Source organism: Zootoca vivipara, chromosome 12, assembly GCF_965207765.1.
Source record: "Zootoca vivipara chromosome 12, rZooViv2.hap1.1, whole genome shotgun sequence".
NCBI classification, from domain to species: Eukaryota; Metazoa; Chordata; class Lepidosauria; order Squamata; family Lacertidae; genus Zootoca; species Zootoca vivipara.
The window spans coordinates 47668373-47683428 of record NC_142595.1 but is presented as its reverse complement, the minus strand read 5'-3'; the positions used below and the strand labels follow the sequence as shown (position 1 = coordinate 47683428).

At 47.1% G+C, this 15056-nt stretch overlaps 1 protein-coding gene across 1 annotated transcript; it reads right to left on the bottom strand.

Moving 5' to 3' along the window:
• Positions 1-408: 408 nt before the first annotated feature.
• REM2 (RRAD and GEM like GTPase 2) lies at positions 409-13093 on the bottom strand. The gene is made up of 5 exons (XM_035136595.3): positions 12929-13093; positions 6343-6629; positions 5345-5418; positions 1610-1817; positions 409-1430 (listed from the first exon to the last, which is right to left on the bottom strand). Exons 1-5 carry the CDS (start codon positions 12964-12966, stop codon positions 1156-1158), a joined length of 882 nt encoding a protein of 293 aa, XP_034992486.2. The 5' UTR covers positions 12967-13093; the 3' UTR covers positions 409-1155.
• Positions 13094-15056: the final 1963 nt, after the last annotated feature.

The window sequence follows — 15056 nt, the reverse complement described above, 5'->3', positions numbered from 1 at the left end:
CAGGTGGATGGTGATATTAAAAAGAGAAGCATATGTGTATTTAAAACAGCAATTCCTTTGATGAATTCCTTAATAATAAAACAGAGCAATTGTTTAAAAGGTGAGCATTGGCATAGGAAGCATCATTAAGCAAAGGAATTAAAGCTTTCCAAAGCTGCAGTTAGATGGTTGAAATAAGCACAGGTTTTGGGGACGCCCTTATGTGCTCTTTAAAAGTGAGGTACACAAAGCTTTAGAGATGCTATTCCTCCACCGTATCGATGCAATGAGATTGAAATATCCCCCAGCTGGTGCCTTTAAGCGAACACAAAGCATTCCTGTTTGCTAGACCATACATTCTAAAGTTGGTGCCTTTAAGCAAGGGCCTCTTAAAAGCGAGGTGCGCCGCACGACTATAGAGAGAATAAACTTCTAGCATTTCATATCCTCTGTATCCTCTTCGGTATATGTACAGACGCAGAGGGCAGCAAAATAATGCCTCCTAAGATAGCACGAGGGGTAAGGCTTTGCGCAAAGAGTCTAGGGGCCATTTGTTTACATATACAGTAGACATAACGTTTCACTCCAGAGTTAGTGCCTTGGGGGGGAAAAATTGTCCCATGAGAGATTATGGGCACCTGAGCGTCACGGACAAGAAAAGAACAGAAATCCTGAACAAAAGTCCTGAGTCTCTTTACTGAAGCGTTTTGTACCAGTTGGGCACGTTTAAGACAGACGCCCTTAAAGGCAGACAAAAAAATTTAAATCTCACAAGAGCGCCACGAGCAATATTTGAAAAAGTGAGAGGCACGTGAGTTTGGAGAGCAGTAGGCGCCTCCAGTCCTGTAAAGCATACTGTATATTAAATGTGTGTTTTTTGTAAAAACGTGTGTGTGTGTGTGTGTGTGTGTGTGTGTGTGTTTGAGAAGGCCTCTCGAAGAGCCAAGATGGTGCAGAGGACAGGAGCAAATAGTTTGTTCGGTTATGCTTTGAAGATGATGGGAGGAGAGCTGAGCCAAGGAGGATTTTGGGAGCCTTGCTATGTTTGGGAACTGCCCTCGGCCGACGTGGCTGCTCTCCTGAACTTGATGCAGCTGGGGGTAAGGGGAGTCTTACGTGTTTCCTTTCGTTGCAGAGATTTCTGGCATGCTGGCTGGCGATGGAGAGCGATGGGGCTCATAGCACTGAAAGGTCGTTGCAGGATTTTGACCTTTGCTTGAAGAAGCGTCCATTCCTCGGCACGAGGCTAGAGAGGAAGCGTTTGGCTTTCTTGGTGAGGCTCTCGCGCCGGCCCCCAGCCCCTTCCCTGCTGAAGGCATCGCCCTCGCGCCGATGGCGGCGCAGCCGTATCTGCCGCACGACGCCTTCGAAGAGCTCCTCCGTGTTGTGATGCAGCGCCGCGGACGTCTCGATGTGCTTGCAGTTCATCATGACAGCTAGGCTGCGGCCCTCTGGATATGGAGGCAAGAAACATGAGAAAATAAACGAGCAAACAATTCTCCTGGGTTTCTTCTCCTGCCTCGGCCCTTCTGAAAGAACGAATTATTCCCAAATGGTAGGCCGGAAGCCACCTGGGCGGTGCACAGACGGTCTCCCCAGCGTTTAGGGAGCGGGACCTCTAGCAACTCACCTTCGCGTGAGACCTCCCGGGATCGCGCCAAGTCGCTCTTGTTCCCCACCAGGATAATAGGGGGGTCTGTCCGAGGGCACCCTGCCCGTAGGCTCAGCAGGGTGGGGGGGACCCGTGTGAAGCTGCGGCGATCGGTCACCGAGAAAACCAACAGGAAGGCGTCTCCCGTCTGTAGGCAGGATTCCTGCATCCAGCCTCCGGGATCTCCCTGCGGAAATAGTTTGCGGGGAGGGAAGAGGTCAAAGTCAGGGAAAGTGAGGGCATGTGCATGTCCAGATCAGGGGCTGCCAAACTTTGTTTGATAGCATTTGGGGGGAAGTGCCGTGGGCGCCAGTCACAAAATGGCCGCCATTGGGGGTGTGGCATAATAAGACAAAACGGCTCCCCCACCTGAACAAGAGACAGGACCACAAAATGGGGGGAAACCCACTCCTGCCTCCCAAACAGTGCCTCTCATATATTTGAGGGGTGGGGTGGGGATGGAGACACGAGAGCCACGCTGGTGTGGCTTATTTGGTGATGAATTATGGTGCTGGAGGAGACTCTTGAGAGTCCCATGGACTGCAAGAAAATCAAACCTATCCATTCTTAAGGAAATCAGCCCTGAGTGCTCACTGGAAGGACAGGTCGTGAAGCTGAGGCTCCAATACTTTGGCCACCTCATGAGAAGAGAAGAATCCTTGGAAAAGACCCTGATGCTGGGAAAGATTGAGGGCACTAGGAGAAGGGGACGACAGAGGACGAGAGGGTTGGACAGTGTTCTCGAAGCTACGAACATGAGTTTGACCAAATTGCGGGAGGCAGGGGAAGACAGGAGTGCCTGGCGTGCTCTGGTCCATGGGGTCCCGAAGAGTCGGACACGACTAAACTACTAAACAACAACAATAACCCAGTTATAGTTCACAGCTACATACAGAATCTATTGCTATGGACATTTCCCCTGTTAAATCTTAGCTAGTAAATCATGCAAGTTTTATTTTTCTATAGCTGTATGAGATTTAAAAAGATATTCACACACACAAATTGTTCTGAAGAAACAACAAATTGTTCATAATCAGCAACATGTTAAAAGAAGCAACCTCTCTCTCTCTCCCAAGAACTACCTGCATTTTTTGTATATGTGGGTGATATTAAAAAGAACTACGGTACATTAACCAAAGCTGCAGCTTTTAAATATATTGGAAAATGTAATGGATCAATCCAGCATGTTACCAGAGTGAACGTGACAGCGATATTAAGGTGGGTGGCTGTTGAACATTTCCGATTGGTGTGTTTGGTTACTGGAAAGTTCAGATAAACAGGAGTGTGTTTTACATATTTTTTTATTATAATTATTCACACCTCACCTTTAAGGATACAAATTGTTCCAAGGTGACTTACAACTAAAGTCAAAACACAATAATCAAAATCGCAATTAAGATGATATTGAAACATAGAGCAGCTCATCAGGATCCTTCCCTGGGCCCTTCCGAATTGGCAACGGCGGGAGGGGAGAAGGCATGCAGGTATTTGAAAACGCAGATTTCGATAATCGGGGAATTTGGATAATAGGAATGCAGATAATGGGGGTTCTATTGCTTACTCTCCTGGGCAGTTGAATATGCTCTCCATATATTTGCATAATAGCACTGTATGCTGCAATCAAGCCGCCCAAGAACGCTGCCAGTTTCCAGAACAATTTGCATATCCATGCATGTCAGTGGTATACACCCACGCCTGACTCCCAAACGGCTGTGTTAATTTAATATGGATTTGCATAAATTTGCATACCACTCTCCCTCACTTCAGGGATGCTGTGCAATTTTGGAACGCATTTCCATGCAAACGAAATGCTAAAACAAAACAATAATAAAACAAGGCAATTCCATCCGGTTGTCTAGCTTTGCGTAAATCTTGGATATAATTGCATACATTCCTCACAACCATGCCATATTTTTTTTTTTTTGCATAATTTTGTCTTGTTTCCGTTTGCCCCTTGCAGTAACCCAAGAACTGCAGAGAAAACTATGCCCTTGCCAACCGGAAATCCCACTCGACAATCTCTAAAACATTCTGATATTGCCTGGCATTGCCCACAATATTCTCCTAAGACTTAAGATGTAGAAAACTGGTTCAAATAAACAATAACAACAGAGATTCTCAGAATGCTGGATTTGTAACTGAGAATTTCTGTAGACCTGAAAAATTGTGGAATACCCCAATTTTGAAAACAGAAAACCAGGGCAGATGCTGGAACCAAAGGTGTAAATAAATACTCTCAATCTCGTCAGGGTGAAGCCTGCTATGTACTGTGCTAGACTGGTTAGATTGGGGCTGTCACCCATCTAAAGATATATATTACCATTCGTGGGGCAATGAATCCACTTTGGTAGATGGGTGCGTGACTCACAAAATGCTGTTTGGGGAGGAAGATAAATTCCCCACCCATGCCGCTACAGTTGCAATCCACCCCTTCTGCTCCTGGTGACAGCTGTACCGTACAGTCATACCTCGGTTTAAGTATGCTTCGGTTTGAGTACTTTCAGTTTAAGTACTCCGTGGACCGCCTGGAACAGATTAATCCACTTTCCATTACTTTCAGTGGGAAAGTTCACTTCAGGTTAAGTACGCTTCAGGTTAAGTACGGACGGGGCCGGCCCTACGGCAAGGCTGGGGGGTGCCGGGCCGACGGGGGCGCTGCACAGCTGTGCCTGCGGCTGCCGCGCTACACCCGCCAGACAGCCGCGCTGGGAAACGGGGCGGGGGAACGCCGGAGGGATCTTCGCGCCAGGTATGCTTAAGACGGCCCTGAGTACGGACTTCCAGAACCAATTACACTCCTACCTCGGGTTAAGTGTGCTTCAGTTGAGTACTCTGCGGACCCGTCTGGAATTGATTAATCCACTTTCCATTACTTTCAATGGGAAAGTTCGCTTCGGGTTAAGTACACTTCAGGTTAAGTACGGACTTCCAGAACCAATTACACTCATACCTCGGGTTAAGTACGCTTCAGGTTGAGTACTCCACAGACCCGCCTGGAACGGATTAATCCACTTTCCATTACTTTCCATGGGAATGTTCGCTTCAGGTTAAGTACGCTTCAGGTTAAGTACAGACTTCCGGAACCAATTGTGTACTTAAACTGAGGTACCACTGTATGTTAAAACTAAAAGGAATGAGAGATCAAATCACAAGTCTCCATTGTATGGTCCGGTTATGAGTTTTGATTCAGTCATCGTGCCTTTGCTTATGAACAAGCCAACAGCTTTGAAGACCAGAGCACATTTTCTGTGGGTGGTATTCAGATAAGTCATGCCCAAAGTAAACCCACTGGAAAGGAACGAACATGACGATGTTAGGCCCGTTAATTTCGGTGGGTCTGCACTGGGTAAAACTTCATTGACTATCACCTTTTGTTGTTTTGGATTCCAAGTGGTCTGTGTCCCAACAGATGCTTATTTTAGAATCAAAGGTATTCCTTCGTTTGTGTGTAAGAGATAATTCTATATGGTCATGCCTTCCATCTTATGGCTGACGCAACTACTTGCATTAATAATAATTTTTTAAATCTTTCTTTCTGGTGTGTTGCCAGATTTATCCGCTTTTAAGTTGGTCAAAGGCTTTCAAATCGGTTTATGACTAAACATTGTAGCCGTTAGATGGGATAAGAGAACTTCTTCCTGTAATATTTCCTGGGGTTAACACTCTGGGTACATCCCACCTCAATGGGTAGCAAGGCGACAGAAATGAACCTACCTGGTCCCAGATGTCGTATAATATTAGAGTGACTTCTTCATCATCTACGTAGAAATTTCTTTCGTAGGAATCCTCTGAGGGAATAAAAGAAATGTGGAAGGGGAAAGAGAGGATTAGTATAACTTGAATATTACCTTACAAACTATTGCCAGATATGTCTGTACCATCAAATATCCACTTTGTGGCTGATTTGTCAAGTTATATGGGTAGGATTTGACCATATTCTACTCAAAGGAAACCATTAATGGGACTAAATTAGCCATGTCCATTAATTTCAGTGGGTCTGCTCTGAGTAGGACTAGCTGCAACCCTATACATTTAATAGTTTGAAAAGTTCAGGGGAGCCTTCTGGGTATAAATGTGGGGTAGGAATTAGATAAATGGAATTATTTTTTGAGAAACATCTCAAGGTAGTGTAGTTTACCCCTCACCGAGTCACAATTTCCAGCAACCTTTAGCTTACATCCTGCCCATTATTTATTTGCACGTGTGCTTTGAAGGCTTAGTGTGTACACAGCCTTAGACACAAACACACATATATTATATGATGTCAGGTTTTTAAGATAGCAGCGATTTGAAATTTTTTCAGAAGATCTATCTCACAGCTTCCCATACTTACCCCCTCAGGATTTTAAGAAAATCACCAGCGCAAAGTCATTTCCCACAGCTGCCACTTTGAAATTCTGGCCTAACAGCTTAAATTCAACACAAAACCTCCATTTATCTGGCGAGTTTCTACCTTCCCCTTCCTCAACAACAATGCTATGGAAGGCAGAAATTCAACAGGTGAATCGAGAGCAGGACGCCTGATCCAATATGGCTCTTCTCCTGTCTATTTAAATCAATAAAAATAAAATGTCCTCAGGTGGAGCACGCCGTTCTCTCCTGTTCCACGTCTGCTGCATGTATGGCAGGAAAAGCAGGACCCGTTGAACTTTTGCTTTTTTTTGCAGAGTGAAATATTGCAACGCCTTCCCCTGGCATCTTCTTGGGCTCACCTGTGTGCTCTTCCTCATGGTGGGCGCCTCCTCTAAGGCCTCCGAATATGGCCGCCAAGGTGGTCTTCCCCACCCCGCTCTCGCCAAGCAACATGACTTTGTAGGGGCCGCGTCCTCCTGCGGGGCTTGCCCCCCCAGTGCTTCCCACTTCGGGGGAGCTGGGGGGAGAGTCCAGTTCATCCACCGCCGACGCCCTCACCAGCTGGTGCTTGATGGGCAAAGGCATGCTCCCACGCCGTGGTCCAGCACCCACCAGCGCCGCGGGCAACGTCATGGTGGACGGCAAGCTGCAGGAACAGGGGCGAGATGCGCAAGAGGTCAGAGCATTTCAGCACCAGGACACATCATGCACACAAAACATTTTCAGGTGCAATTCACTCAGGCTCAGGGGCAAGATAACTCCTTACCCTCCAACATTTCTCCAAAGAAAACAGGGACATCCTAAGGAAAAGTGGGAGCTTCCACGATCAAATCAGAAACTGGGTCGGCTTCTCTAAATCCAGGACTGTCCCTGGAAAATAGGGGCACTTGGAGGGTCTGAGGTTGCCTGTGACCCAGATAGCGGAGTTATCAGCGGCAAGTGAATTATCTTTGGTCACAACTGCCCCATGCGTTTAAAGCACATTTATGCCACTTTGTGGCTTCCTCCAAAGGATGCTGGGAACTGTAGGCTACCCCTCCTCACGGAGGCACCATTCACAGCACCCTTAACAAACTACAGTTCCCAAGATCCTTGAGGGGAAGCCATGTGCTTTAAATGGACTCTTAAATAGTTTTTTAAACCCAGAATGTATTGGTTTTGTGCTGCCGTTTTAATTCTTTTTATTTGCATTTGTATTTTATAATGTTGGTTATATCTTTATGATACTTGTGTGGTTCTTCTTCACTCACTGGCTCTTTACTACATAAAAGGACAGTCTGGAATAGCGAATGGATCCCATTAATTTTACCACAGGGTGTGTAGAGATATCACAAGGTTGTCCAAAGATACTCAGTGTACTCTCTGCCCCCAAAATAATGTGTGAAAAAAAGGAATATGAAAATTGTTGTGGGTTTTCTTTGCTTGCCCTTTAGTAGCTGAGATGTCCACAAGTATCTTTGAGGAAATCTTGAGTTATCTCTAAATGGTAAACTTTATTTTCATCACAGCTCCATGCCACACACAGAATACCAACTAGGCTCATGTGCCAGGCTAATAGCACACATTCTCTGAGGCAATGCCTATGTTCCCACGTGGAAAAATACAAATATATTCACCAGGGGCATGACAGAGGGAGAAGGAGGGAAGGATGCTGAGTGTGCACACCGTTCATTTACAATCCATTTACCTCTTTAACAGTCATGGCTTCTCCCCCCCAAAATACTGGGAACTGTAGTTTACCCCCACAGAGCTACAATTCCCAGCCCCTTTCATAATGCACAGTTCCCAGCATTCCTCTGTGTGTGTGTGTGTGCTTGAAATCTATGTTGTATATGTAGCCAAAGTGTGTGCAATACCGTGTGTCTGTTCTGCAGGTTTTCAACATGGCACAACACACAATCACACTTTGGTTAGAAGCACCAAACTCCCCTTCTTTTTCACACACAGCTAGAGACACAGTAAAGCACATAAAACAGGCTTCCTCAACCTTGGCCCTCCAGAAGTTTTGAGACTACAATTCCCATCATCCCTGACCACTTGTCCTGCTAGCTAGGGATCATGGGAGTTGTAGGCAAAAAACATCTGGAGGGCCGAGGTTGAGGAAGCCTGACATAAACAATGCACATCTCTCTCACACAAACAAGCACATTTTCTCTACCGCCTTCTCTTGCACACTCTCTACTTCACAAACACATTAAAACTACCCATATTGCAGAGTATAAAGGCAGGCAGGCACAATATTCAATGCTCTCTTTGTTTATTCAAAATATTTACACCTTGCCTTTTCTCCATGAGATCAAGGAGTGATCATACAAGTGAAAATAATGGTGGAATTTGATACATGTCTGTATAGAAGAAGACTGTACCCTATTCTCCCAGAAATTACATCAGGGCAAGAAACAGACCAGCTTGGCCCCATCCATTGGCCAGTGAATGTTCAGCTGCTCAAACGCTTGCTTTCCTCCTCCCTCCCCATTCGTTATTCCTTTTGCATCATGACTCAAGATTGTGAACCTGCAGGCAGGGGCTGGTGTACTTTTTAATATACCATACGTACAGTGCTTTAAAAATAGTGGGTACTTTGCAAGTGTCAAATGAAAATTTAAAAACGTAATAATATTTCTACTAAATAAGTGAGCATGGGGCACCAGGCTTAGTTTGCAATTTTAATAAACAATTTAATCGCCTTCAACGAAGCAGCCATAAAACACTTAGAAGAGAAACAGTACGGCAATCATTAAATCAATCAAACGTAATTAAACCATAGCAATTGCTACGGCTTTTATCCAATGCTAGTCCTGCTGGGTCATTGAAGTGAATAGACATGACTTAGGTTAGTGGGTCTAATCTAGCTGGATACAACTTGTCACTTCTAAAAACGGAGCAACAATTTATATCCGTCCTCCCTCAAAAGAGATAAGAATAATAATAATAATTTGGATTTGATATCCTGCTTTATCACTACCCTAAGGAGTCTCAAAGCGGCTAACATTCTCCTTTCCCTTCCTCCCCCACAACAAACACTCTGTGAGGTGAGTGAGGCTGAGAGACTTCAAAGAAGTGTGACTAGCCTAAGGTCACCCAGCAGCTGCATGTGGAGGAGCGGGGAAGCAAACCCGGTTCACCAGATTACGAGTCCACCGCTCTTAACCACTACACCACACTGATAAGATTTTGTGCACCACAAGATAAGATTTTGGAGTGTCGTAAGTAAAGCCATTTGAGAAGCTACGAGGCGGGCCTCCCTTTGGAGGAAGCCACTGAAAAGGCCCTTTCCCTTTTCCAAATCAGGAATATCTCTGAGCAATATAGCACACTCAGGAGGATCTCTGATTATGACGATTTTGATAGGAAAGCAGTGGGTCAAGTCTTTTTCTCTGCTCCACGGGAAATAAATGGTTTTTCAGAGACACCCGGGGTTGAGGCTTTGATGTCTGAATTGGCACATAGAATTTTCACCAGGGTTGACCCTTGCGTAGTTTGACGTGTATTGCCATCCCTCGCAGCTTGGCTCGCTTTCTTGAGCTACCCGGCACCTGGGCGTTTATTTCTGTTCTACTGTTGTGGTTTGCATATGGGCCTCTCTCCTTCTAAGTCAGGGGAATTTGAGTAAGTGAAGTTGCTCCCCCACCTCGCTGCTTTTTTTCTTTCCCCCTTGCAGACCTCCTATTCTGCAATACAGACAGAAATTCAACTGGCAGAGCTTTCTCTAGGTTGGAGGTGCAATAACGGAATACATTTTGCCTAGCGTGCAGTTTGTACAAGGCAGAAGAGGAGCTTTGCTGGGGTGTGTGGAGTGGCCATCTTAAAAGGACAGGTGGGAACAGGATCCTGGCTTTAGGCAGAAAAGGGGGCTGCTTTTACAGCTTTCTAATTCTACACAACACAGGAATAAACACACCTTCGGGAAAAGCCAGGGCCTGCCGATAAAACCCACACACGTCCCCCTGCTTAGGAGCATGCACAAATAGAACGAGAGAACGAGCAAACGCCTTCCGCTCACATAGGCGGACAGACACACCCACAGAAAATGACACCAGCCCAGCCAATATACTCAACCAAAAGAGACAGTGTCAGTTTAACACCAATACACAACAGGACTGCATCTCATGTGCATGTGGTCCCTCCCTGGAGAAACACACCAATACATGTGGCAGGGTCACAAGGCCGGCGTGCGCACAACAGCATGATCGCCATGTGCCTGCAAACGCCATGCATGCTTGGGTTAAAACTATATCCTCATTCAATCCACATGATGGGTTCAGTAGGCACCGAAACGCAGAGCCCCCCCCCAAAACTAACAGGTTTGCTGTGTACGCACATTGGCAGAGGGCATGTGTGCGCACACGCGCAACTGCACACCGTGGCTGTATATACACACTGTGTGTGTTGACTGCATTTATAGCCCAGCCCACCTTCCTCCCAAAGGAGTCGAGGGTAGCAAACAAGGGGTTAAGCAACAAGCATATCTTGAAAAAAACGATTCAGGCACAGATGCAAACTGGGAAAGACTTCCAATTCAATGGCTTGTTGAAGATGTTTGGGCTCAGCAAGCACCTAGAAGACAACAGAGATGGCGCACATCTGATGGTCAAGGGGAAGACATTCCAAAGGGCAGGTGGAACAACACTAAAAGTCTGATATCTTCATTGTGCGGAACGTACCTCCTGATAAGGTGGTGCTTGTAGGAAGCCCTCAGCTGTAGATCGAGCGGGCGTATAAGGGGTGAGACAATATTTCAGGTGTCCTGGTCCCACACTGTGTATAGACCAAACTAGCATCTTGAACTAGTAGCTAATTGTACCACCCCTAAAGAATACTGGGAGCTGTAGTTTACCCCTAACAGAGCTGCAATTCCACTTGGCAAACTACAGTTCCCAGGATTCTATGGGAGAAGCACCGTGCACCAGGATTCTATGGGAGAAGCACCAAATGCACCGTGCGTACACAGCTTCAGACTCAAAACATAGCTAAGGTTTAAGCGGGCATCACAATGCATCTCTCAGGCACCCAAATATTTGATGCATAGGTTGTCTACTGAACACTGAAGGAATATGGAGGCATGCGCAGTAACGCCACACAGACACATCGACATTCCTCACCTTGTGAGCCTAATAGCAGAGATAATAGCATTCCAAACATCAATACTTACACAAACCTAATTACCCTCCATTTCATTGACTACTGGAATGACAGACGTCTACGGCATGTCACTCACGACCTCGTGAGCCGCAAGAACAAAGAGCCAGCCCAAATATAGCTGCTCCATCGGAGCATGGGTTAGAATCACAGAACTGTAGGGTTGGAAGGGGGACCCCCAGGGGTCATCTAGTCCAACCCCCTGCAATGCAGGGATCCAATGCTAAAGAATCCCTCACAGGTCCCTGCCATCTAATCTCTGCTTAAAAACCTCCAAGGAAGGAGAGTCCACCACCTTCCGAGGGAGTCAGTTCCACTGCCAAACGCTTCTTAACGTTGGGAAGTTCTTCCTAATATTTAGCTGGAAGCTCCTTCATTGCAATTTGAATCCATTGGTTCAGGTCCTACCCCGTGGAGCAGCAGGAAGCCAGCTTGCTCCGTCTTCCAATGTGACAGCCCTTTAGATATTTGAAGATGGCTATCTTATCACCTCTCAAGTCTTCTCTTCTCCAAGCCTAAGCACATGCAACTCCCTCAACCATTCTTCATAAGGCATGGTTTCCAGACCCTTTGTCATAATCACAACTTCTGCATGGGGACCCATGGCACACTCGCTGTGGTAGCACCAATCTCGCTGATGCCACAGACACACTCTTTTATCCACACAAACCCTCTCGTTCCTTGTGAACGCTGCTTGCAAGCACCCACACCCAATGCAGACAAGGTGCGTGTCCTCAAACACCACCATAAAATCAGGAACACGAACATTAAATTGTACTTTTGGCTGTTGCACACCAAAGCACATGTCAATGATTTTCCCCAGTTGTGACTATTGCAGCTGTGACCAGTTGCCTAAAGGGGTCCGGTGAGGCTACCACATTAGACAACTTGCAACAAACTCGTGAACATTGTGACAACACTGGCAAGCACCGCACATTAGACCCATCTGATTCTTACTTGGAGGCAAAATCCACAATGCACCATAGAGGCGAATTCAGTTGAGCCGAGATGGGCTGCCTGAATTGTATTCTCAGTGGTACTCAGTTGTCTGAAGGAGCCCACCGTGTGGTGGGTTTGATCATCTCCCTTTACACCCCCCCCCCATACTCCACCACACACACCCCAAGCTTGTCAAAATCTACCTTGCTGGAAGAGTTGTTCCTGCTGGAATCCTTTAGGGCAATTAGTTTCCTCTGGATGCTTTTCCCCACCAATCTAGTATTATGGGAGCAAGGTGGACTAGAGTTCGAATAGCCACAATTGTTTCTCCAGGTCAGAAAAGTGCGCAGGGCGGCGCACCAGTTTAATCACCGCTTAGATTGTGGCAGGAGCGTTTGCAGTCAGGCAGCAGCCTACTTTTGTCAGATGATGGGGGCTTTTGACTGTCAGGGCCCTCTCTCTCGCAGAGGCACCGGCAACTCTGATCTCATGTCTCCGGCGGAGGCACTCATGCTCTGCCATGTTCTCCGCTCATACCCTGGCTGGCACACTCATCTGTGCAACAATGCCAGTCTTGGCACACGCTGTCTCTCACAGACATCTGTCGTAGACACGGCGACAAAGGCACAATACCTTGTCAAGGGGACACCCACCCACATCGCCTTCCCCCACCTACAGTCCCTCCACACACACACACACCAGAGAACATTTATACCCAGCTCACCACCAGCTTCACCCCTTCCTTTAAATATCTGCCTTCTTCTTCCTGTTGCCTCTAGAGCTGCCAGCTAAGCTCCCCTTTTAAAACCCCTTCCCCTCCCTTATTTAAAACACAAAAATAGCAGGGGGAAAATAATCCAAACAAACCTGGGGATGCCCCGCCCTGGAGGGGAGTCGTCGCACATGTTTGGAAACTGCGAGGCCGGTCCTTGTCCTCAAACCCACCTGTTCGCGGAACGCCAAGAGCCAGAGGCGAGGATGCCAATTTTGGAGGGGATCCCAGGTTATGCCCACGGCTCCCTGCAGCCCAAATGTGGAGGGAGGGAGGAAGGGAGGAAGGAAGGAAGGGGGAGAATTAGCAGGAGGGATGTGTTGGGATGATAGACAGGTGGACCTAGGCGAAGGGGGTGTGTTTATGGAGAGGGGAGAGCATGGAGGGGGGGGGAGAGAGAGAGAGAGAGAGAGACAGTAAATGATTGGAGGATGGATGGAGAGGGAGGGGGAGAGAGGTGCACGGAGGGAGGCACAGCCAGATGGGAAACAAGATTAGGGCATGTATATGGGGGATTAAGAAAGCCTATGGATCTGTGCATGGCTTGGCAAATTGCTAGGCAGGGACATTTGCACTGGGAACGGATCAATAGGCTGATTAATCTTAGGGGGACGAGGGTGCTGGTGGATTGAGGGAGAAGAGAGACAGGCAAAGGAGGAGAACACACACACACACACACACACATCTATTCTGCCTTTCGGCAACTAAACCCCAGGTTTAAAACCCAACATGATGAAAGGGTGAAAAAAGACATGGCATGGGCTTTGTTTTGTGTCTCTGATTGCCACTTGCTGGGGGAATCACAACTGGGGAGAGCGCTGTGGCACCCAGGTCTTGCTTGTGTGGCTCCCTAGAGGCCTCTGCTTGGCCACTGTGTGAGAACAGGACGTTGAGCTAGGTTGGCCATTGCCCAACCAATTGGTCCTTAACACCTTTCAGAACTGGGCTTGGAGGTGCTGTGGCCGATTCCCTCAGCTGCAGGACAGGGTTACACACCCACCAGCCCCTTCCCCCTGACCAGTGTCCACAAAGAGGGTGGGTAAGGTGCCTTGCGGTAAAAGTGCCTTGCAGGCGACTCAAGGAAGCGAGCCATGCTGCACACACTGTAGGTAGAGCAGGCTCCCTCAATCAACCTCGGCCCTCCAGATGTTTTGAGACTACAACAATTCCCATCACCCCTGACCACTGGTCCTGCTAGCTAGGGATCATGGGAGCTGTAGGCCAAAAACATCTGGAGGGCCGAGGTTGAGGAAGCCTGAGGTAGAGCAATATAAAATTAACAATACAGTAGAGGTATATCTGTGTGTGAGAGACACTGAGGATCTGGAATGGTGACCCCCCCATCTGTTCTAGGCATTTGAAACAGCTTCATACAATTTTATAGGGCAATGGCTCCCCCCACCCCCCAAAAAAAGATTACTGGGAGCTGCAGTTTGGAGAGTTTTTAGAAGACCCGCCTCCTGCAGTGCTACGGTTTCCAGAGTGGTTTAACTGTCTGTCCATCTTCTCAGGGAACTCTCTGAAGGGAATACAGGGGTCTCCTAACAGCGGTCAGCATGCTCAACAAACTGCACTTCCCAGCAGGGTTTTTGAACTACAATCCCCATCACCCTTGACCACTGTTCCTGCAAGCTAAGGATGATGGGAGTTGTAGTCCAAGACAGCTGCCGACCCAAGTTTGGGGGACCCTGCTTCCCGGGATTATTTGGGAGAAGCATTGACTATTTTAAAGTGGCATGATACTGCTTTAAATTTACAGTACTGTATAGCACAAATGGGGCCAAAGAAAGAAATATGGTGTGTGTGTATATTTGTTTGTGTGTGGGGGCGGGTATTTGTTGGAAGGAGTAGCGAGAGCGAGACAGCCTAACGCAAAGAGTGAGTATGGGGCATATAAGATAATGAGAAAGTGAGCATGGAGGGATAAACAAAGGAGACAGATGGATGGGGGGATTAAGGGAAAGACTGATAAAGGCAATTTGTGTGATTGCGAAAGCACATTTGCAAAATCCACTCTGCTGTAGCCGCTGCTAGTCCTGCAGCAGAGCAGACCCACTGAAGTTAATTAACACATGGCTAAATTAGGTTCGTTGATTTCAATGGGTCTACTCTAATTAGAACTTCGGCAGGTAGTGTGTGTTTATTGGTTTGTTAAATTTGTATCCCCCGCCTTCATCCCAAAGGAGCCCAGGGTGGAAAACATGGGCGCACACAAAAGCAAAA

Coding starts and splice junctions, on each gene's coding strand:
- REM2 (XM_035136595.3), bottom strand. CDS start 12,966: ATGTGCGACGACTCCCCTCCAGGGCGGGGCATCCCCAG. Junction 5,419..6,342: donor CCATGAGGAAGAGCACACAG/GTGAGCCCAAGA, acceptor TTATTCCCTCAG/AGGATTCCTACGAAAGAAAT. Junction 1,818..5,344: donor TATACGACATCTGGGACCAG/GTAGGTTCATTT, acceptor CTATTTCCGCAG/GGAGATCCCGGAGGCTGGAT.